Here is a 24,725-nt window from a genome sequence, read left to right on the forward strand (position 1 = left end):
ACCTATCTTGGGTCTCCCTTGAAAGGTTCTAGGGACTTGGGAGTTTTCCTGGTGACTCAGGCTACGGGGCCTGGTAGACTGACATTCTTGAATTCCTGAAAACCGTAGGGTCAAGGATCAGACCTGAAGATACAGGAGCCTAAGACAGGAAGGTCACCACTACAGTGTGCGACCCTCCATCAAAAAAAAAAAAAAAAAAAAAAGACGTGACTTTAAGGATGGAAGAATTCTGAGTTTTTAGAAAGTACTCAGAGAAGGAGGTATTATAGCAGACTGCAATTTTAAAGGCATATGATAGGACTTGCCTGCATTGTGGATGCCTGTTACTTGCAAAGGGTCATTCTTAACTGCTAAGGGGAGAAGACTCCAACCTTTTGAGGGGCTTGCAAGTTGTGCAGAAAGCTTCAGGGCTCCAGTTTCCATGGCTTGGTACCCATGCTGGAGTGTGCTTTCCCTAATGCAGCTGCCTGTGGATCACCCAAAGAAACTCATGGGTTCCCCCAAGTCCGACTTCGGTGTTCTCACTAATGTCTGCTACTGGTTCCCTATGTAGGAGGTATAGTTGTTTGTTCGTGTTTCTCAGGAATAGTGTCACACAACAGATAGGAGTGAATTTTTCTGAACCTGTGAGGTATTTCAAGGAGAAATGAAGCTAACATCTGTCTGAAATCATGTGGTACTTCCATGCTACTCTCTTGGGGGCACCTCAGATTAAGAAAAAAACAGTCTCCATTCCCCCTCTTCAGAGGCAGAGTCTAAACATATGTTCTATAATGCCTTCTTGACTCTTACCAGAGGTCATCCTTTCTGGAGATACTTGGTTTTAGACGTAGCTTTAGATAAGCCTCCTATTTAGCAAAATAGTTTGCTGTAGCAGTTTTTTTCTTTTCTTTTCTTTTCTTTTTCTAGCTTCAATATAATCCCTTTTGGTGGAGTCATCCTCCTGTGGGACAGGCCTATCTCTGGGAAATAGAAGTGTAAAAACTACTTAACTTGCTGGCCGTTTTGGTGGCAATCTTAAGTCAAAACAAACTCATAAATCTCCAAATCCATTTGCACAAATAAATAAACAAATCATGTCTTGTCTCTGTGTTTGTTCCCTGTTTGACAAGCTGTGCTATCTGCCTTATAGACTGATATGTGTTTCAGGTAAAGAACTATATTCTATGAGAGCGCTTAAATTGGTACAATATAGCCTACTGGATAACTTCTAACGTCAATGTTGATATGTGGTTCATCCACCAGTAAGTATTAAGTCAGATTTCTCATGAGAATCTAATACATTGGCATAATGTCAGAGAGTAGGACAGTTACCAAGTTCCTTTCCTTGAAGGGCATCAGAGAGGCCGGATTTCATGCTGTAGTGGTGAAAGGTAATGTAAGCAGGATATAGCAATAGAATCTAGTCAGAAATTAGCTAACCCAGGAGTGGGAAGGAGGGAGAAGAAGGTAATGAGAAAGGGTAGCAGTGGGCAAAAGACAATGTATACAGATGAAAATTTAGCAATTAAACCTGTTATTTAAAGAAAACAGTAACTGCTCACCTTCTTGTTTCTGCAGTAACACAATGGAGGTGTTACTAGTGCCAGCCATGAGAAGTCCTTAGTAGAATATTTGTTAGGGTTCTCTAGAGAAACAGAACAAACCATACTACAAAGTGGGAACTGTTAGATTGGCTTCCATAGTATGGGCTGTGCGGTCCAAGAATGGGCTGTCTTCACACTGGAGAGGCTGCGAACCAGAAGCTCTTCAGACTGTGAGGCTGGGTCTAATGCTGAGGGGCTGGGGGAGTCTCAGAGAGCTTTTGGTTTGGAGAGTGTGAAGAACCTGGGTTCACTGTCAACGGAAGACAGCAACAGGTAAACGCACTCACCAGGACGGAGCAAAGGCAGACAGGTAAAAGCAGTTCCGGTTTTCCCTTAAATCTCTTTGCACTGGAACCACCATGGGAAGGTGCCACCTGCTCCAGGAGAGGGTCTTTCCCTCAGTTGATTGTCAGGAAGCACCCTTGAAGGAACACCCAGAAGCATGGCTCTTAGTTGATCCCTAATCAAATCAAGTTGAAAGCCAAGACTGTAAGTCTTGTACATCGTCGGCTGTAAGTGCAGGTTTAATCATGTTTTTTAGTTCTGCCTTTGAGGCACACTGGGGAAGTGTGGATAATGGTTTGGTGAACCTACTAGAAGTTTTAATCAGTTCTGCTCCTGTCATTTCCTCTCCCTAACTGGTATGATGCAGAAAACAAAGATGGATGTGGAGTAATTTCAGCCTGCCTGTGCATAGACTGTTCTTCTGGGCTTCTTCAAACAGCCCAGAGGCTCTACTTAGGTATTAACTATCATGGGTCCACTTGAAGGCAATGGATCATTGGACTGTTTCTACCCACCAGCCCCCCAAAAGGACACGGAGACATTCTGTTATTTATGAAAGCTTGGGCCTTATAGCTTAGGCTGCTTCCCAACAAGCTCATATCACTTAATTAACCCATGTATTCTAATCTATGTTTGCCACGTGACCTGTTACCTCTCGCTATGTCCCAGTAGGTATGACTTCCTCCCTCCCTCCCCGTCTGGCTGGTGAATCCCAATCCCCACCCCCACCCCCACCTCTCAATTCTTCCCCTGATATCTTACTTCTTTCTACCCTGAAGTCCCAGCCTTTCCTCTCCTGCCTAGCAATAGATCATCAGCTCTTTATTAAAGCCAAACAGAGAATACCTTAAGTAGGTGATGAAGGAAGAGATACACCTTCATATAGTGCATGAAAATGTTACCCCAACAAGTAAGTTTCTCATTATTAAGATTTCAAGACGGAGGTTAGGGGGGTGGGGTAATGGCTCAGCAGTTAAAAACACTTAACAACTCTTGCAGAGAATCCTCGTTCAGTTCTCAGAACCCGAATGGTAGCTTGCAACCACCTGCAACTCCAACCTCAGGGAATCTGGTACCATCTTCTGGCCTCTGCAGACACCAGGCATGCACATCACACACAAACATACATGCAGGCAAAACACTCATACTCAAAATAAAAATAAATCCTTAAAAAAATTTTAAGGAGATGTCAGGGCTGATGTCACAGAGCAGGAAAGTACGTTCTGCGGTCAAAGGCTCATCGCTTTGGGGTGAAGGCTGGGAGACTGATAACATCTGTGGGTCAAATGAAATGCTTGTTACCTGTGTTTAGTGTTTTCCCCAAGCAAGAGGTACAGTAAGGAAGCAAATTCTAAAACAGAAAGAGCAGTGCACATGTGTACCAGACACCAGTGAGCTGTCTGTCGAAAGAACTCTCAGCTCCACCTCCAGCACCATGTCTCCCTGCATTTTGCCATGCGTCTTATCATGATGATAATGGATTAGACTTCTGAACTGTAAGCCAGCCTTAATTAAATGTTTTCCTTTATAAGAGTTGCCATGGTCATGGTGTCTCTTCACAGCAACAAAAACTCTTAAGACGCGAAGGAATGTCAGAAACTACCAGAGGAAATGTCAGAAAGGCTTTTCCACAATGCTGTGGTGTCAGACTATGACCCCTGCTATTGAGCTGCAGCCTCGAGAACCATGAGAATCCAATGGCTGTGTTTTTAATCACCTTGTTTGTGACAGCGACAGCAGCCCTAGAAAATAAACCTATGACCCGAACCATAGTTAATTTCCCTTGTTAGATGTGCCAAGACGCAGGTTTACTTTTATACATGCCTTGTTTTTCTCCTTTCAATATTCTTACCTGGTGTTGCAGCTCAGGTAAGAGGCTATCCCTCACTCCACTCCCATTACAGAATCACATCTCTAGTTTCAGGTTTAACTCCACAGAGAAAGTTATTTAAAAGTGCTGCTTTTTAAATTTCCAAATGTGACAGTGTATTTTCTAATTCATTCTCAAAATCTCTATGGTGTTTTGAATAAGATGACTTCCATAGGCTCATATATTTGAATGCTTGGGTCCCCAGTTAGTGTAACTGGGAAGAAGTAGGAGGTGTGGCCTGTTGGAGTGGGTGTGGCTTGTTGAAGGAGGTGTGGTTTTGTTGGAGGAGGTGTGTCACTGGGAGTAGACTTTAGGGTTTCAAAAGCCCAAGCCAGGCAGTCTTGTGCTCTCTCTGCCTGCAATATATAAATCAGATATAGGCTCTCAGATACTCTCCAGCATCATTGCCATGTCTGATTGCGTGCTGGCCTCCACACTCTCCACCATAAAGAACATAGGCTAACCCTCTTAAGCTGTAGACAAGTGCCCAGTGAAATGATTCCTTTACAAGGTGCCTTGGGCATGGTGTCTCTCCACAGCAATACAACAGTAACTAAGACAATCTCTAATCTTAGCTTTTTATTCTATGATAACATTATAATCCAGTCTTTTATTGCAAATATTTTAGATACAGCTTTAAGAGGCTTCAGTCTCATGTTTTGAGCCTTTTCATGAACTGTGTTAGTACACAGAGAAATCCTATGGGTCCCTTTCTGGTTAAGCCCACCTGCTTTTGCCATTCAAGATTTTGAATTGTAGAGGTAGAAATAGATCAGGTAATCCTGGATCGCATGCCTCTCCACCAAATACTGTAATTCTATGATTAATTGCTGGTATTATCTAGGAAAATCCTTAATTATAGTTTGTTTCTAGTTTTTCTAGAAAAATGTTTCTAGAAAAACATTTCTTTTTACATTGTTATTACATTTACTTGCCATGTGTCCATGTACCCATTCACATGCCACAGTGGATCTGGAGGTCAGAGGACAACTTTCAAGAGTCTCTTCTTTTCTTCCATCATGTAGATCCCAGGAATCAAACTCTGGCCGTTAGGGCAAGTGCCTCTGCCCAGGGAGTCTTCTCACTGTTGGCCCTGCCCAAAGTTTACATTCTATAGTACATATGCAGCTTATAGGAGGTATGAGCCCTTAAAGAGATGATAGCATTTACAGACGGGTATCTGAACACAATGAAGGAAGTTATAGACAGATGTGGAAGAGGGCAAATCCAAGCAATTTGCAAGAGGGGCGTGGATTCTGGAAGACAAATCAGAGGGAGGTGATTTTTGAGTTAGAATTTTATTTGGAGATTTCTGTTTTAGCAATTACAAACTGTCTTAGGGTTTGATTGCTGTGAAGAGATACCATGACCAAGACAACTCTTACAAAGCAAAACATTTCACGGGGGCCTGGCTTACACTCTCTGAGGTTTAGTCTGTTTTCTTCATGGTGGGAAGATGTCCAAGCAGACATGGTGCTGGAGGAGCTGAGAGTTCTACACCTTGATCTGAAAACAACTGAAGACTGAATCTTCTACACTGGGAGTTGCTTGAGCACATATTAAACCTCAAAGCCACCTCCACAGTGACACACTTCCTCCAGCAAGGCTACACCTACTCCAACAATGCCACACCTCCTAATAGTGCACTCCCTATGGGCTAAGCATATTTGAACACATGAGTCTTTGGGGGTTGTATCTATTCAAGCCACCACACAAACTATTGCTCATTGAGCCTCGGAAATACTCTTCTCTCTGGTCGGTAAGGCATCTCTCAGCTGAGTGCTTACTTCTTTCCAAATGGTCCTTGGTAAAGTGAATGCTTTTCAGAGAGGGTTCAACAGCTGCGATTGTAAATATAGTGCAGACTCTCCTTCACTTAAAATGAGTCAACATCCAGCTAAACTTACTAGAAGCCGAAAATGCCAGAAGCTGCTATATATTTGCTCCACCTTGCTAACTGAACATCATAGCTTAGCAATACAACCTACTGTAGTGCTCTGACTGTTGTCTCTTGGGATTGTGTGGCTAATGGAGGGCTGTGGTTCAGCATGAGAGCTCACTGTTGCAGAGCACCAGTGAGGGAAATAGAATAGGGAACAACCACAAGCCAGGGAGCCAGAAACTCATTTGTTACCACCCCAGGGAGAGGAGGAGCCTGTGCAGAGTCAGCTGTGTAGAATGACAAGACCGAAGTGCAAGTGGCAGGAGTCTAGAGTCAGGCAGTGAAATGCTGCCGGAAATGTCGCCCTACCTTTGGTTATCAGGACTGGATCCCACCCACTGAGATTTAAGCCTGGTTCTTGTAGTCTAGAACCTGAGCTCAAGGAGTGGCTCACCCTCTGCAGCTGCCTCTCTGTCACTCACTGTTGTGATGCTTGAAGCTTCTTGATCTTCAGCGCTTTACAGTCCCCTTGACACATCAGCTGCATCCCTCCAGAAGGGTGATTAGTGCTTAGGGGTCTTATAAGTGTGAGGACAGAGTTTTACAAACACTAGATAGCAGTGCTGTGTTTGCTTCTACTCCTGACAGCAACTGGGAGACATACCCCGGCCCAAACAGCCACCTCCAGGTTATAAACCCCAAGACTGAGAGTGGTAGACCTGCCCAGCCCATAGACTAACAAACGTAAGAGGTTTCAGAGGAGAAGACTATTAATATGGGGCGTAGAGATTGTTCTTTTGATATTTGGGTAGAAATGTGGCTGGGTTTTGTTGTTGTTGTTGTTGTTCTGCCTGAGACTAAATAGAAGAATTTTGAATTAACTGCACTTGGAGAGGAGATTTCAAAACAGCCTAGCCTTGACTGTGTCCTGTAGTTATTAGTGACCAGTCTTATGCAAATCTATGATGAAAAGGAGCAAGCTGAGCAAGGAAAACTACAAAATGTACAGTTGGAGGAGAAAAAGAGCACCAGGAAGTGTGACCAGATTAAAGAAAAGCCTCACGCCAAGTGGAATAAAGGGAGTGGTGACCTCAGAGTGAGAACCCACGCAGCTAAGCTTCCAATCTGTAAAAGGGAGTTAAAAATAGGTAAAAAGGAATTAAAGAAAAGCTTAGGGCCAGGCATGGTGGTGCACATCTTTAATTCTAGCAGATCTCTAAGTTCAGGGCCAGTCTGGTGTACAGAGCAAATTCCAGGACAGCCAGGCGTAGGCAGTGAAGGAAACCATATAAAACAGAAACCTAGTGAAAATGTATTTGAATAAGGGGGCCATGTTCCTGTCCCAGCAAGAAATAGAACTTGGCAGCTTCAACTATACAGTTCTGGCTTTAGAGTCAAGGATACAAGAAAGGGATTATGAAATCTCCCTCCCCAACTAAGAAAAGCCACCGAGGCCAGGAATATGTCAGGGGCATCCTGTATGGAAGCCCAGAGAAGCCATTGTGTGAAGCTACGCAGGTGAAGTCAGGATTACTTTGGAGATCCCAAATACCAGACTTGTGGGATACCTGCCAAGGATTGCTGCTAACAGGGAGTGGAAGCAGCCCAAGAGAAAGAAATGTATGGCAGTCAACAAAGCTAAAGGAGAAGGAGATCTAAAGAGTGCTTTGACATCAGACATGAAGAGGCAGAATTTGGAGTTTGCCCTGATGGTTTTTGATCCTGCTTTGGTCCAGTATTTCTTCACTATGTTCCCTTTCCTCTGCTTTGGAATAGTAATATAAATCCTGTGCTACTGTATGTTGGAAGTATGTGATCTACTCTTCTAATATTACTTTGTAGGGATAATAGTTAAGAGATTGCCATGAGTCTCTGAAGAGACTTGGGACTTTTAAACAAATTTAAGACTGCTATAGACTCTGGGGACTTTTGAAGTTGGACTAAATGCATTTTTCATCATGATATAGATACAAGCCTATAGTTGCCAGGGAGTGGAATGTGATGGATTGAATGAAAATGGACCGTAGGGAGTGGAGGTATGGCCTTTTTAGAGTAGGTGTGGCTTTGTTGAGGGAAGAGTGTCATTGGGGGGTGGGCTTTGAGGTCTCAGATGCTCAAGCCAGGCCAAGCGTCTCACTTTCTTCCTGCTGCTTGCTGATCCTGCTGTAAACCTCTCAGCTATCTCTCCTGCATCAGTCTGCCTGCATGTCACCATGATTCCCGCCATGATGACAATGGACTAAACCTCTGAACTGTAAGCCAGCCCCAATTAAATGCTTCCTCATAAGAGTTGCCGTGGTCATGGTGTCCTTCCACATAAATAAAAGCCCTAACTAAGACAACGTGCATGTAATTGTGTGTGCATGTCTATACACATGTGTGCATGCATGTCTGTGTGTGTGTGTGTGTGTGTGTGTGTGTGTGTTCGTGGTCTGAGAAGTAGAAGAGACTGTGATTGGGAGGAAATTATCCTAAGGGAAAGAGCCAATCCTATCATGGCGTTGTGTGGCATTCCTCTTGGGGAGACCTGAACAAATGTCTACTTACTCCAGATAGGGAACTGACAGATCTGAGTAGTAAAGATACTGCCAAAGTCCAACATGGAAAACCAATGAGTTTTATTGGAGTTACTTATAGGAGCAAAAAGGACTCTGAGATAGCTGCATCACCAGAAGCCTACTGCATCATGGGTAACAGCTTATGAGAGCTGGAACTCACTGTACAACTTGAAGGCAGATCCACACGTTGGAGATGATCACATCTAGATAGCTCAGACAACCTCTTCCAGGCAGTTTCGACGGCCTGAGAGTGTCTTTTAGCAATCCTTACTGATTATATTTGCTTCAGAAGAGAGGTAGGTAGGTGGTAGGTCTGGTCAGTATCAGGGACTTTGTGATGGTTTCTAGTTGTTTCCTGAGCTTAACTGTGCAGAATGGAATGTTTCACCTGCAAAGCCTCCTGTGTCTTGGAGCCTGGCTCCAAGGTGGAAGGTTTTATCTTGAAGGAAATTGCTACATAACACCCTTGCAGTAGCTCCCTTCTGTTGCTGTGGTAAAACACTGACCAAAATCCACTCAGAGAGGACAGCGTTTGTCTGACTTTCACTTCCACATCAAAGGCCATCATCACTAAGTCAGAGAAGTGACTCAGCTAGGAATGTGGATGCAGGAACTGAGACTGGGGCTGCAGAGAAAGCTGCTTACTTCCTTGGTTTCCATGCTTTCTCAGTGTACAGTCTTATACAACCCAAAACCGCTTGTCCAGGGGTGGTGCCACCCACAGTAGCCTGGGCAGTCCCGCATCAGCACTTCATCAGGCCAATCTTCTGCAAGTCTTCAGCTGACGATCTGTTTGTGTCAAGGTCACAAATTACAACAAGCACAACCTAGACTATTTTCTGCCTTTTCATTTTCTCTCTGGGAACTGAAGAGCCAAACTGTAGGTTTGGGAAGAATTCAAAGGTTCAGATGGAGAGCTGGGAGACATGCCCACTGCCCAGTGTATGCACCACATAGAAAGTAGGCTCTGCCTGAAGTGTGATCTAGCCCAGCATCTGTGAGGCTAGAAAAGAAAGAAAAAACTGAAATTCCTGAAGTAGATGGATTGCAGAGTTCTAAAAAGTGGGGTGTGTTTGAATTTGGTTAGTGGGGACATTTATTTGTCTTTTTGGAGACTTTACCAGAATCATCCATTCACAAGTTCAGCTAGAGCCCATGTTTGGTACTGAGATGCCAGAAACTGCAGGGGAAGTCTCTCTCCTTCTTTCTGCCATAGTCCCCATCCTATTTAAAGTGTCCCTAAGGAAAATCCAAGCATCTCTATGACTGAACATGAGTCTAGAGGGCACATTCGAAAGGTCCCTACATCTGTGGACTTTCTTTTTGTTTGAGATAAGAGCTCAATGTGTATCCTAGGCTGCCCTGGAACTTACTAAGTAATCCAGGAAGGCCTGAAAACGATCATTTTTTCTGTCTCAGCCTCATGAGTGCTAGGACTGTAGGCAGATGTCACACCTGGCTTCTGGGGACTTCTCAGTAACTGTTAATGAAATGTCAAGTGTAACATAGGCACACAGTAGATGTGGGCTTGGGCTAACAGTGCCAAAGCTGGAGTCTGGCATCATGGCTCGCTAAGATTTCAGTGAGGTGCCATTTATATCTACTTTATTAATACATTAGAGAATTTTTGTCTTATCTTGGAAATTTAGCAGTGCTGGGCACTTAACCATTTGCTAAAGGTCCTCATGCTCCAAGTCTCCTAGGAGAGAATTCTCCTGCCTCCCTGCACTCATACTTGGGACTGTGGCTGGTAGACAGCAGGCAGCTAACCCACGTGGACTGTGGTTTGTGATTGTACTAGAGAAGATGGATGTCTGAGGAGGCTTCAAGGTGCGTCCTAAAGAAGCAGCTGTCCAAGGGAGACACTTTGTTCCTGACCACAGCTGGCTCTATTGGCTGACAGTTGTCAAGATATCTTCTGCCCAGATGTTCTCCTCTAATGCCACAAGGGAAATCCTGAAAACTTTAAGGGTCTGGATCACCTACTTCTATGACAGGCTTGCTGACTGCATATCCAGCCTCTTTCCAACTTTGCCAGTGTGTGCTTTTCTGAAGAGGCTAGACTTTACACACACACACACACACACACACACACACACACAGTACTTTACATGCAGCAAATGGAATTATTTATTTTAAGTAAAAACACGTAAGGACCTCTTCAGTGTTCAGTACCGATCTTCCCTGAGCAGAAGGCATGTTGGCTATCCTCAGCCTCCCCGCTAGTCAGCTCTCTGCCAGGTTAGCACTTATGTGACGATTAGCCACATGCGTGTCTAGTTAAGTGTCTCTAGGGCATGATGTTGCCAGGCTATTTATCCCACAAGGCTTGAGCACCCATCTCAGTTGTTGTTTGTTTGTTTGTTTTCAGATGAATCAACTGTCATCTGTGGAGCTTTCTGTGCAGGGCACAGGACAGAAGAGGGAGGAATGGGCGTGTCCTGGCTGGAAAGAGAAAGGCCTGGCCCTGGAGGGCGGGACTTGGCAGTGTGGAGGGCGGAGCCGGGCTGCGGTGGGCTGGGCCTGGCCCTGGAGGGTGGAGCCTGGCTGTGGAGGGCGGGGCCTGACCGCGGAGGCGGGCGCGCCACGGCAACCCAGCCTCATTTCCCTTATTTCCTCGCGCGCGCCGGAAGTGGCGGTGCTCCGCGGCGGCGCGCCGGGCCGGCCCCGCGCAGGGCGCTGGCCAGGTGTGCAGGTCCCCAGAGGCGGCGACGCTGAGCGGCGGGCGCGGTGAGTACCGCCGTGTCCTGCTGCGCCTCTGGGCAGCGGCCGGTCCCCTCGGACGAGCCCTCCGGGACGCCGCTGGGCGCGGCGCTTCCTTGACGCGCCCTCCCGAGGCTGGTCCCGTTTTGGAGACCGCTGCTGCCAGGACCGCTGGTTTGCGTGTCAGTTTTTTGTTTTTTTTTTTTAAAACCTCCTCGTCATCATCTCTGCTGAGTGGCTAAACTTTTTACTGTGGGGTTGAACGCGCCCACTGGCAGCAGCCCTCGTGCCTCTGACAAAACGCTCCCCTTTAAAAGATGCTCTTGGAGTAGGAATTGGTGATCGCCGGAACCTGGAAAAAAAAAAAACAAAAAACGGAGAACTGTCAGAAGGACCAGATAGTTCAGAAAATTCCTGCATTTCTGAGCAACTGGCTGGGTAATTTGTCAAATACCACAGCGTGGGTCAAATACCACAGCGGTACTTGTGTTTGGGATGATGACATTGGCGGCATGACAGTTTGGTTACAAATCTAACGCTTTTCTTCTCAAGTCCTCGTTAAATCGGAAGGTGTACTTCAGCTTGCTTTTGAAATGTACATGCAGTGTCCTGACAGTTCATGCCACTGAAGGCCCCTGGGCCTTTAATTCCTTGGGGATTAATGCCATCTCTTAAAGGTGTATTTAAAAAGCACCTTTGATTTCCGAAGTAATAAAAAAGTGTTTTATGGCATAATATTCGGGAATATTTGCTACTATCTTTTTTAAATTATGTGACTAAAAGAATATAAAAAGGGTGTTGGGTTTTCAGTATATGAGGCTTAGAAGTGTTGATATTAAACAACCAGCTTTAGTTTCAGATAATTAAGAAATTACCGTTTATCCATCTACACTCCATTTGTAGAGGTATAAAATATAAAAAAACGTCAACAAATGCATGAAAATGAACTGTCAGTGAATCCTTACATGCTTCTTACCTTGTCAGCTGCTACACACATCAGATTTTAATTGTACAACATTCCCATAGTGCTCTGCTTCTTCCAAATAGGTTACCCCTGCTTCCCCATTAAGAGTTCTGACTTCTTTCATCAGCCATTAGTTTGGACTATTTTAAGCTTCATGTTAATGGAGTTAATATATAGTATTCTCAGAATATTGCTGTGGAAGTCACCGTTCGTGTTTTTTGATATGATATCATTCATATCATGGTATGGTGTTGATAATTCTTTCTTATGGTGTAATGTGCCATTCTGTGATGTGATTGTTCTTCTGTTCATGAACGTGTGCTTCCAGATTTGTGTATTATTTGTTTTAGGTTTTAGGAGTGTTATAACATTCTTGTGAATGTCTTAGTATGTGAATACATTTCTGTCAGATGTAAAATGACTGAGACCTACAATAGGGGAAAAAATTACATCCTAACTAACGTGGACTCTTTCTTTTCTATCTTAACTAATACAGTAGTGAAGGTTGGTTTTAAAAATATGAGTTAAGGCATGGTGGTGCACACCTTTCATCCCAGCACTCAGGAGGCAGAGGACAGTGTATCTCTGTGAGTTCCAGGCCAGCCAAGAATATATACCCTGAGACCCTGTCTCAAACACATATATAGTCATTAAGCTACTATTTCCACTTTGTATTGGCACAAGTGACAATCTTCTCGAAGACTCATTACATTTAACAGTCTTTTACCCACAAGTCAGTTAGAGCAGGCCATGATATGACTGTTCAGTTTGATAACAGTTAGGTAACCGTGTTGCTCAAGTTAGTGGTTGTTAAGGGGAAGTGTGGTAGCTGGTAGGGGAAATGAAGCACCAAAGGACAGCACTAAAAAAGGGTTAGAAAAATCGAGATCTCAAGACATAGTCACTGTCACTCCACAAGTACTGGGTGTAAGTGTAAAGTTGAATTATCAGGTTAGCTTCAGATGTGGGGTTTTTATATTAGTATTGTTATTCAAATGACAGAACAATAATCACTGAATATCTGTAGGAAGCCAGCATGTCATTTGCACAAATACAAGACGTTGAGTTTTAAACATTAGTACCCTCAAGTTTGGAAAGGTGCTTTGCCCACTGAACGAACACACACACACACACACACACACACACACACACACACACACAAAATCACTCAGTTTTGGAATATTGAAACACAGAAAGTAACAAAGAATACCTAAGACACAGGTCTGGAACAGCCAATAAACACATACACACATACAGAGAAAGAGACAGAGACAGACATCAGGGGACAGGACAGGATCCTGGCAAGCATAGGTCAACTTTTCCCTTTCCAATTTCTGGTTTCCTCCTCTGTGAGCAGAGATGATCTGAAAGTATGACCTTTTAGAGAGCATGTGGAAAGGTACCTGTGCTAGCAGCTCCTGGATTCCACTCTCCTACCAACACACAGAAGATGCCTAATATGTATCAAGGAAATAATGATATTTCTAAAATCAGAAGTGTAGAAGTTTATGAGTGAATTGATACACCAAAACTCTTAATATTGTTGAAGATACATCCTTAGATACATCCTAATAAACATTTTACACTATGGAGAAAATTTATATAATTTTATAAGCTTCCAAAGATAATGTTTTGTTTATTCATAAAGGAATAGAAATCAGTTTTTTAGACATTGTATGACAGCAGTGTAGTGTTCTAAAGTGTCCGTGGGAGCAGGCTATGGTCATTCGTGTGTGCAATCCCAGCACTCTGTTGATGACTGAATTGACAATTGTGATTCTAGGCCAACCATGGATTCATTAGGAGATTCTGTCCCAGAAAATAAACCAAACAACAAGAAATGCCCATGGGACTATTTTGAATTTGTAACCTTATTTCTAACTCAAATCATTTGACCCATATCCAGTAGAGTATACGGAATATAGAATATACTGTATCAAAATGAAAAATTTAGAAAAAATATGGAGTTCAAAGCAGTAAACCTTAATTTTTAGTTCCAAGTTGTAGACAAATTGTAACCGTTGAGACTAGACTGGCCTTAAACTCAAGAGATCTACCTGCCTCTACCTTCCTTGAGTGTTAAGATTAAAGGTGTGTGCCACCATACCCAGCATGAATTTTTAAGACTTTAATAAACTTTAATGTGTCAGTCAGCTTTCTAGTATTGGAACAAAAGACCTAAAATAGAAGGGAAAGGTTTGTTGTTGTTGTTGAAGTTTCAGTTTGTGGTCACTTGGCCATGTTGCTTTGGGTCTGTGGCAATATAGTCAATGTGGCGGCAGGAATATATGGCTTGCTTTGGGTCCAAAAAACAAAGAGAGTGAAGAAGGACCAAACTCCAGTATCCCCCACCCCAAGAGCACACTCCCAGTCACCTAGCTTCCTTCTGCTGTTCCCTAAGTAGTGCTAATGGTTTTGTTCTTCCCAATAGCACCATAGACTTGAAGCCAAGGCTTCACACATTTGGAGGGACGTTCCAGATCTAAGAGCAGTTGGAAAGTAGAAAGTAGGTAAAGGTGTATTGGAAGCTTATCCTGGGCAAGGGACAAGTTGCATAAACTAAATACATTGAAGGGAATTTAGGCAGCAGTTCCGTTTCAAGGATTTGTCTGTTAGTGAAATACTGTGTTCAGAGTTGGGTATATGAAAACCAATCTTGCTAAGATGTTTAATTGTGGCAAAAGATTTTGGAATGATACACAAAATTGGAGGGGAGGTGAGATAGGAGAGAGACTTTCACTGTATACCCTTAATTCACATTTAGTCTTTTTTTATCCTATGCACTTACTTTATGATAGTTTAGAGTAACAACCCTTTCTCTTGTAGAGCTGGGGTGGAAATGTACAACTGTAGCCCAGCTTTCCAGGAGGCTGAGGCAGGACATCCGTTTGAGTTCAGGAGTTCAGTTGGAGCAACATAGAGAGAGACTGAGTCTCAGGAGAGCTTAGTAGTCTGGCTACCTAGACTACAGTGACCTGTGGCCCAAGTGGGAGGTTATATTTCTAATACTGTGGGAAGGTAATACACTATGATGTGAAGATTATATAAAGTTCAGATTTTAGTGTTAAAACTCAACTCTTTGTGTAATTTCTGTATAGTCTGTGGCTATTTTTGTGCTACAAAGGCAGAGTTGACTGCCTGTGATACTCTTTGACCTAAAATGTTGGCTTACCTCTGGTTTAGAGGCCAGATAAAGACCTCTCTACATAAAGGCATTTGGTGTATGAGGAAGCTGACATTTCAAAGGATTGTAAAATGAGTAATGAAACTGCTAATCTGCTTGAGAAAGAAGGTGTGAATTTTGTATTAGGATTACGTCCAGTAGAGAGGCTAAAACTGAAAAGTCATGTGGAAAAACTTGATAGGAAAAAAAAAATCAGAAAACAATGCCTGAGGTATACTGAACACTAAAGCTTGGCAGGGTTCCTTGGCTGTTGTGGAGTCCTCCAAGGAAAGTTCTATAGCCATCCCCACTTAGATGAGGAAACTAAAGCTCACAGAGATGGAGGAAGTTGCCATGTAGAGTAGATATTGGGGTTTTGGCTGTCCAGCTCTGAAGCCACTTATATAGACAAGAACTGAGAAAAGTAATTGGTAACATATGAATGCCCTTTTATAGGTATCATCTGTGTTTCACTTAAATCGTCTCCTGTAGAAATGTCTGTAGTTTGTTCCATCCTCCCTATCCTTTGTTTTTCAATAAATTGCTTCTATTTCATTTTTAAAATTATTTTAAGAGTATATTTTGCCTGAATGTATGCCAGTGCACCATGGAGGCCAGAAAAGACCATCAGCTCCCCTGGAACTGGAGTTACAGACTGTTGGTCTTGTGCGCGTCTGACTTGACCAGCAAGAACTACAGCTGCAACAGGATCCTTCTGCACACGTTTATTGGGAGAGCTTGATTGTAGAGGCGAATAGACCCCAAGCCCAGAACTGGTGCTGCTTATATAGGCCTAGGAGAGGCGTGTCTCACACCCGGATTGGTTGTGCTTGGTTGATGCTTACCACCTCATTTGCATGCCTACATCTGATTGGTTAACTTCTCTCTCATCTGATTGGTTAACTTCTCACTCATCTGATTGGTTAATTTTGGTTAATTCTCAAAACCTCATCTTGGCAAAAAAACTTTACTGCCTATGTATGCGTGGTGGCCAGCAGAAGCCAGCACCACCCTGCAACGGCACATGTGGCTTCCCACAAGTTGGGAGCTGCTATATGGGTGCTAGGTGTTGAACCCAAGTTCTCTGGAAGAACAGCAAGTACTCTTAATCACTGGGTCATCACTCCAGCCCTAAGTTGCTTTTTATTTTTATTCTCCTATTACATAAACATATCTTGTGCATTTGGCATTATATGCTAATATTGAGAATTGTATGGTAAAAAAATCCTAAAAGTGGAATTATAGATTACTGAAAGAGTATATGCATTTTTTTATTAAATCTGTTCCACAAAAAGGAGTGCATGTGCATGCACACATATGTATCTAATTTGCCCTTAATTAAAGGAATCATAATGTCTTGGAAGAAAATCGGCATCCAGAAGCTATTAAAACTGCATCCCGCTCTAGCAGGGGACTTGACTTTGGTTTCAGCACCACACTGGGCAGTTCTATCTGCTTGGAATCCTAGTTCTAGGGAGTCTGATACCTATTACCTTAGGATACCTACACTAACACACACACAAACACACAGGCATGCACATGCACGCGCTTGTGCGCACACACAATTAAAAGTAATAAAAATTTAAAAATTGACTATCTAAGCAAACTGCCTTATTTTATAAAAGAAGTCCAGAGAGGCTAAACATTATGCCCAAGATTACATAACTGTTATGTAGCTGACTTGATTCTCAAACTCATTTTTCTACCACAGGCTGGCCCATTTTGTGCCATTGTTTGGCCAACATTCAAGAACTGTGAGTATAGTGTTCTCCAGAAACATCTTATCAGAAACTCCTGTTGCTGTTATTCTTGATACTCAGCACAGTACTTGGCACACAGTACTTGGCGCACAGTACTTGGCTCAAGTAGTTATGGATTAAGTGCTGCTTTCTGATGCGCAATCCCTTTGTTTTTAAATACTTTAATTTTGTAAGTTCTTAAAAAGTAAATGGTTCTAATCTCCTTCTTCCCAGATACTTATACTTTCTAATATTATTCTGATAGTAGTCATGCCTTTCAGATAATTCTGTGGCTTTGTTTTGCTGTGTAAAAAATAATAATAATAACTTAAAAATAGCTATGGTAGCCCACATATATAATCCCAGCACTTGGGAGGCTGAGGCAGGAGGATAGTCATACATTTGAAGCCATTCTGAGCTACAGAATGAGACCCTGCTTCAAAACCCAAACCAAATCAACCAACCAAACCAAAACAAACCAGCCAAACTTGGCAGCATGCCTTTAATCCCAGAAGGGGAATCTCTGAGTTTGAGGCCAACATAGTGAGTTGGGCTATGTAGAGAGAGACCTTGACTCAAAAGGAGGAGAAGGAGGAGGAAGACTTAAAATGAGGTTTTAGTTTTTAAAAAAACTTAAGGTAAGAAACCAGTTACAAGTGTAGAGTTACATTGTTACCAGTGTAGAGTTACATTGTTACCAGTGTAGAGTTACATTGTTACCAGTGTAGAGTTACATTGTTACCAGTGCAGAGTTACATTGTTACCAGTGCAGAGTTACGTTGTTACCAGTGTAGAATTACATTGTTACCAGTGTAGAGTTACATTGTTACCGGTGTAGAGTTACATTGTTACCAGTGTAGAGTTACATTGTTACCAGTGTAGTGTTACATTGCTAGTGCTTTACATTGCTTTCTCTAGATCTGTTTTTCTTCTGTCGAAAGACTTATAGCACATATGTAATGGTGATGAGTTCTTTGAGCTTATTTTTATGTCTGAATAAAAATATTTCTTTTTAAAAGATGATGAATCCTATACTAACTCAGCTGGTAGAGTGTAGAACTGTAGCGAGCACTCACAAAGGTTATTTTGCTGGGCATAGAATTCTAGTTTGGCCTTTTTTAGTATTTAAATGTTTTAGACTTACTTGTTTTATTTTATATGTATGATTGTTTTGCCTGTATTGTAGATATGTGTGCCATGTATGTGCCTGGTGCCCTTAGAGGTCAGAAGAAGTCACGGATCTCCTGGAACTGGAATTACTGTGGTTGCAAGCCACAATGTAGGTGCTGGACACTGAACCTAGGTTCCCTGTAAGAGCAGCAAAGTGCTCTTAACTGCCAAGTCACCTCCCTAGGATGGAGTTCCAGATGCTTGTAAGCTTCCCTTCAGGTGCAGTGAGCAGTGTTCTTAGCCACTGAGCCATCTCTCCAGCCCCCACAGGACTGCATTACTGTTGTCCTTGTTCCTTACGTGTGATGCTTTTTTTTTTTTTTTTTTTTGCATAGCCACTGTTAAGGTTGTCTAAAAATAGTTTGAACTGTTTTTTCATGAGACCCCATGGTTTCTTTATTGCTCTTATATTTGGGATTGATGGAGCTGCTTAGATCTTTTTGTAGTTTTCATAAAATCAGGAGATTTTTCAGCCTTATTTTTGTTGTTGTTGTTGTTGTTGTTTTCAGCCTTATTTTTTTATATGTCTTTTAATTCCTCCACTTTTTGTGGATTCTAATCACAAAATTTCTAGCTACTGATTCTGTTTATATTTCTTTTTTCTCTCCTGTTTCTATTGCTTTGTCTCTAATTAACTAAAAAATTTCTTCTAAATCATCTAAGCTACTTTGTTATGATTTGAGTATAAAATCTCTCACTCCCATCCCCATCCCCTAGACAGGCTCATGGATTGAGCTTAGTCCCCAGTGGGTGTTACTTTTGTGGTGCTTTTAGGTCGGGCCTTATTGGTAGAAGTAGATTGGTGTGGGAGGCCTTTGAAAGATTCCCACACCTTGTTCCAGTCTACCTTTCCTGGCTTCCTTCCCCAAGCTGTGTGGACAGCTGGGGCCTTAGGATTCCACAACCATCAACAGTGACATACCTCCCTCCACCATATGGGCTGAAATCTCTCTGAACTGGGAGCCAAATTAAGACTTTCCTCCCAGAACTTGTTTCTCTACAAAATTTTGTCACATGGTCAGAAAAGTCACTGCTAATATGCTTTTCTTTATCTCAGACTTTGGAATTTTCATCTGTGTCAGCAGCACTAAATCAGCTTTAATTAATGATATTTTGATATTTTTCAATATGGCCGGTAATTTTTGTTTTATCTTGTTTCTTTCTTTGGGGGGTGGGGGGGTGGGAGACAGGTCTCAGGTACCTGACACTGGCTTTATAATTCCTACGTAGCTGAGGTTGGCCTTTATTTAGTTAGTTTTTTTTTTTTTTCTTTTACTGGGTATTTTCTTTATTTACATTTCAAATAGTATCCCCTTTCCAGGTCTCCCCTCTGGAACCCCCATCCCATCCCCCCCCCCGCCTCTATGAGGGTGCTCCCCACCCACTCACTCCTGCCTTCCCGCCCTGGCATGCCCCTACAATGGGGCATCAAATCCCCTTAGACCCAAGGGCCGCTTTTCCCACTTATGTTCAACAATGCCATCCTCTGACACATATGTGTCTGGAGCCATGGGTCCCTCCATGCATACTCTTTGGTTGGTGGTCCAGTCCCCGGGAGCTCCGGCTGGTTGACACTGTTGCTCCCCCAAATGGGGCTGCAAACCCTGAGGTTGACCTTGAACTCCTGATCTTCTTCTCTCTACTACCCAAGTGTTAGCTTTGCTAGTGTGCACCACCATACATAGAATAATTTTTATGTGAATGTCAGATACTGTGAATTGTATTTTGTTTTATGCTAAATGTTTTATATTCCTATAAATATTCTTGAAAATTATGGTATTATATGAAAATTTTTACTTCTTTCAGGATTTGTTTTTAATATTTTTATTATTATTTTTTTTGGGGGGGGGGTTGAGACAGGGTTTCTCTGTGTAGCTCTGGCTGTCTTGGAACTCACTTTGTAGACCAGGCTGGCCTCAAACTCAGAAATCCGCCTGCCTCTGCCTCCGAGTGCTGGGATTAAAGGTGTGCGCCACCATGTCCGACTTTTAATATTTGTTTGGCAGGACATAAATGAATGTTTATAGTTAGTAATTTCCCATTACTGAGGCAAGCCTTTTTTTTGAATAACCAATTCCCCATGAAGTTAAAGTTTTCAGTCCGTCTGCTAGGAGCTTATATTATTTGTGGTCTTATATAATTGCTGAATTTGTGTCCTCTAGTTTTTTATAGTCTTTTCCTTGGCTCATTTCTTTATAAGCCCACACTAAAGAGCAAGTGCTCTGCTGAATAGACAGAGGATGCCCTCTGTAGGTCTCTGGAGTTGTATGCTTTGAACCCTTACCGCCTTGGTCTTTTCAGACAGTTGGGTCCATCCTGTCAACTCAAGGAATCTTCTGGATTCTGCTTAGGCTTGCCCTCCTGAATTATACATGCATACATACACACACACACACACACATACATACATACACATACACACATACATACATACACACATACATACATACACACATACATACATACATACATACATGAATATCAGAAACAGTTTCATTGGGATGGGTAATCATTTTGTTTCTCATTTTTTTCCAAGGATCACTATACTTTATTTACTGATGTTCAACATCTGGAAAACTGTTGGTTCCTATTTTGTAGTGTTTGCAGGGGCTAGTTAATTTAGTTGTTTCAAACATAAAAGTAAACCTGGTTCCTGTTATTCCATCTTGGGATGAAGTCTGAGTCTCTTTTTTGAGTTGGAATTGATTCCTCTTAAAAATTCTTTCAACTAACTCTAAATATATTTCTTTTTTGTCTTATATACCTTTAGTGTCTTATTTTCCTGTCACCACAGTATTCCTTTAGCTCTTCAGGCATTTCACTGTGTTTAGGAGGTTGGTTGAATTAACTCTGAGATGTGAGTGAACATCATATGTATAATGCATGCACAGTGCACAGAAGAGGGAATCAAGATGTAATAGCAGAAAGGGGTGTGTGCATGTGGGCGGGCTGTGTGTGCATGTATATGAGTGCAGGGTGTGTGTGTGTGTGTGTGTGTGTGTGTGTGTGTGTGTTGAGCCTAGAACTTCATGCATGCGTGCAAATTCTCTACCACTGAACTGTCACTCCAGCTCATCTAAGATTCTTTAGATCTTCAAACTGTTATCATCTGGTCTTGTAGTGTGTGATCAGAGAGTTCCTGTTAGAAATGAGGCAAGTAAAGATTTAAACAACTACCACAGAGTTATGCAAGTACATTCTAAAACGTTAATTACAGAGCAGCTTTTCTTTCATATCAATGGAAATTCACTGCAACACACTGATATTTATAAACCTATGTTTTTATTAAAATGAGAGAGCACCTTAGTTTTAATGCATCCACTTAGTGGTTACATAACCTTATTTAAATCTGTTCATTTCTGAACAATTGTTCTTCTATAAAATGAGACTAATACTACCACAATCCTGAAAGGATTGTATAGAATATATGCAAAGTGCACTTTAAACTAGCATCTTTTAGGATTTTTTTATTACAAGCCAATTATTACTATCTTCTATATAGTAGAAGGTCCCATACGTATGTATTTATCTTTATATTTATATACATACATATACACACACACATATATATACACATACATATACATTTAATCACAATGTAAAACTTACTGTTACAGTTGGTGTTTATTTCTTCTTCATTGAAAAGTAAAGTGACCCATTATGAATTATAAGTCATTGAAGAAAATATATTGTCTATATAAAGGAAAAGACTATAAGGTGACCTACTAATAAAAGGCTGTCGTCCATAGGACATATGTTGCTTTATGATCAAGTTATACTTCAAAACCATTTGAGTATATTGTAACAAGTAAGTCAATCTTTAACAGTTTTTGGTTTTGATCTTATTTTTTTCAAGGAAGGGTCTCACTATGTAGTCTTGGCTATTCCAGAACTTACTAGATAGATCAGGTTGCCCTTAAACTCACAGAGATCTACCTGCCTGGGATTAAAAGTGTGTGCCATCATACCTGACTTACTAACATAACAGCTTATGAAAAATTATGTTTCTACTTTTTCAAATGTAACCTTTCTTTTCCCTAACAAGTAGGATAGTAGTAATTTAAATAGTTAAGAAATATCCCTCCCCTCCCCCAAAAAAAAACAAAACCAAAAAAAAAAAAAAAGATGATGCGAGGCGTGGTGGCGCACGCCTTTGATCCCAGCACTTGGGAGGCAGGCAGGTGGATTTCTGAGTTCGAGGCCAGCCTGGTCTACAAAGTAAGTTCCAGGACAGCCAAGGCTACACAGAGAAACCCTGTCTCGAAAAACCAAAAAATAAAATAAAATAAAATAAAACCAAAGAAATATCCCTCAATTAATTTTTTCAGTAATGACATTTAAATGGTTCTTATATTAAATATTATATTTGTTGAGGAATGGCAAATCCTTAGAACTAGTTTTAGCTTTTCATTTTCTTTTAGTTTGTTAAAACTTAAAACTATCCCCATTTTCTCCAACATTTAAATGAGATTTACAATCAGATGTCATAAGACAGCCAATTAAAATTTTCAGGATACTTGGTAGTCATTTGGTTTACTAAATTAACACATGGCTTAGAGAAATTAAGCCCATTTTTTTGTAGTCTAATAGTAATAAAGAGTTTTAATTTTGTCTATATTTTAATGCAAATGTGATGTAAATCACAAAAAATATATGATGCAGAATTTTCTGGAGAAGACACCCACGTTTTCCTAGTGACTGCGAAGACAAGTAACTAGGATGTCCTACTGGTCAGCTTCCAAGGTTGAGTGCACTGCAGAAAGCATTCCTGTAAACTGGGGCTGTTGTGTCACATTATCCTGCTCAGAAGTGCTTGGTTGGAGTGGAAGTTCTGTTTGCAGCAGAGGACCTCTTGCCTCTTCTTGCCTGAGTTTAATCTTTTCTATTTCTAGAGTTAATAATCCTACTTTAGAATTAGACTGGAAGAGCTCACAGACTGGTTGGAGCATGAAAGGTAGCATGTAGTGTTATAATTTACCGTTTCTCTCTAGGCAGACAAACATAATTAAATCATCTGTGGTTTTTCTCTATATCAATTCCAAATCTTCCAGAACTGTAAGGAATCTTGCTGTGTCATACAATGGAAAGTGATCTAATCATCGAGTAATCTACCAGAGAACTTTGGATGTAAAAATGTTTTTAATGTGTTTTGCAGATGTCAGTGACCTTTTGAAATTGTACCCCGCCCCGCTTGATTGAAATTAATGAGCAAGATTACTTGAGTATACCTGGAGGAACTTTTTATTGCAGCAAATCATTATTGCTATAATGAGATTACTTACAGAAATCCAGTTCCCACATAGTGCATGCTTTTGTTGAGATGTGGTGTGTTATTAATAGTTATAAGCAGCATTATTTTAAAATAATTTAATTATTAATTATTAAAAACTGAACATAATTTTACTGTATATAATTTGGATGCTGCTTGGTTCAAGAAGTAAAAGGTGTTTAAACAAACTGGCTTAAAGTTTTATACACAATATGTTAGTATTTTGTGTGGTGTTTTTCTGAATATTTTCTTCCAGTGCTTACCAATTACTCTAAATTATATTATCATCTCCATGGAATACTGCATATAGTAGTAGCATAGCCAGGCTTATTGAAGCTGTTTCTTTCTACTTAAAGAAACAAAATTCTGATTGACTCTGATCTGTTTCTTTCAGAAAAGTCACCACCCAGATAATGGATTTTATAGATCAGATTGCTTAGTGTGGATATCATGGTAACAATACAGGAAGTATTGTTAATTTCTCACTCCCACCAAGTGGTCATGACTACTGAAGAAAGAATCTTTTAAAACTACAACAGAGTTCACTTGGGTACCTCTTATGGAAATCCTGATTTTGTTTTTAACTTTTGGTAATTTTTTACTAAAGTCATGAACAAGCAGAGGGCTTGTCCTGTCAGGCAAACACACTCTAGTGAGAATGTCTAGAAGAGGATCGATTCTGCACAGCCGGACCCAGTGGCTGCTGTTGGGCCTTGCTTTGCTCTTCAGTTTAGTATTATTTATGTACCTCCTGGAATGTGCCCCCCAGACTGATGGAAATGCTTCTCTTCCTGGTGTTCTTAGAGAAAATTATGGTAAAGAATATTACCAAGCCCTCCTGCAGGAGCAAGAAGAACATTACCAAACCAGGGCAACCAGTCTGAAACGCCAGATTGCCCAGCTAAAGCAAGAACTACAAGATATGAGTGAGAAGATGAGAGCCTTGCAAGAGAGAAAGAAGCTAGGGGCTAACGGCATAGGCTATCCTGGCAACAGAGAGCAGACACCCAGTGACCTCTTAGAGTTTCTTCACTCCCAGATCGACAGAGCTGAAGTTAGCGTAGGGGCCAAACTCCCCAGTGAGTATGGAGTCGTTCCCTTTGAAAGTTTTACTTTAATGAAAGTATTTCAGTTGGAAATGGGTCTCACTCGCCATCCTGAAGAAAAGCCAGTTAGAAAAGACAAACGAGATGAATTGGTAGAAGTTATTGAAGCTGGCTTGGAGGTCATTAATAATCCTGATGAAGATGACGAACAGGAAGATGAGGAGGGCCCCCTTGGAGAGAAGCTGATATTTAATGAAAATGACTTCATAGAAGGTAATGTGAAAAATATGTTGGTAAGATCCTTGCAAGTTGTCATCTGACCTCCATATGTGTATACAGACATGCAAATAGAAAAACATTTTTTAATCTTTTGATAAATTCTTATGTTAGTATGACAGCATTCTAGTAGCATATGTGAATATGTCATTACTTCCACAGTATTAAGGCATTTATATTTTTATCCACTTAATTTCACCAAAAATTTGACCTG

At 41.4% G+C, this 24,725-nt stretch overlaps 1 protein-coding gene across 3 annotated transcripts in view; it reads left to right on the forward strand.

The window, feature by feature from the left end:
- Window positions 1-10,811: 10,811 nt before the first annotated feature.
- Window positions 10,812-24,725, forward strand: part of Csgalnact2 (chondroitin sulfate N-acetylgalactosaminyltransferase 2) — a 34,801-nt gene continuing 20,887 nt past the window's right edge. Inside the window, exons 1-3 of one of the 3 annotated variants that reach the window (XM_085840102.1) lie at window positions 10,812-10,911; window positions 17,937-18,123; window positions 23,584-24,508. In XM_085840102.1, coding sequence (XP_085696228.1) covers window positions 23,848-24,508 — 661 coding nt within the window. In that variant the 5' untranslated portion in view covers window positions 10,812-10,911; window positions 17,937-18,123; window positions 23,584-23,847. The other 2 variants (XM_085840100.1, XM_085840101.1) reach the window with 2 other exon arrangements.

The sequence above is a fragment of the Mus caroli genome, unplaced genomic scaffold (assembly GCF_978045245.1).
Source record: "Mus caroli unplaced genomic scaffold, Mus_caroli_1 scaffold_7, whole genome shotgun sequence".
Lineage (NCBI taxonomy): Eukaryota > Metazoa > Chordata > Mammalia > Rodentia > Muridae > Mus > Mus caroli.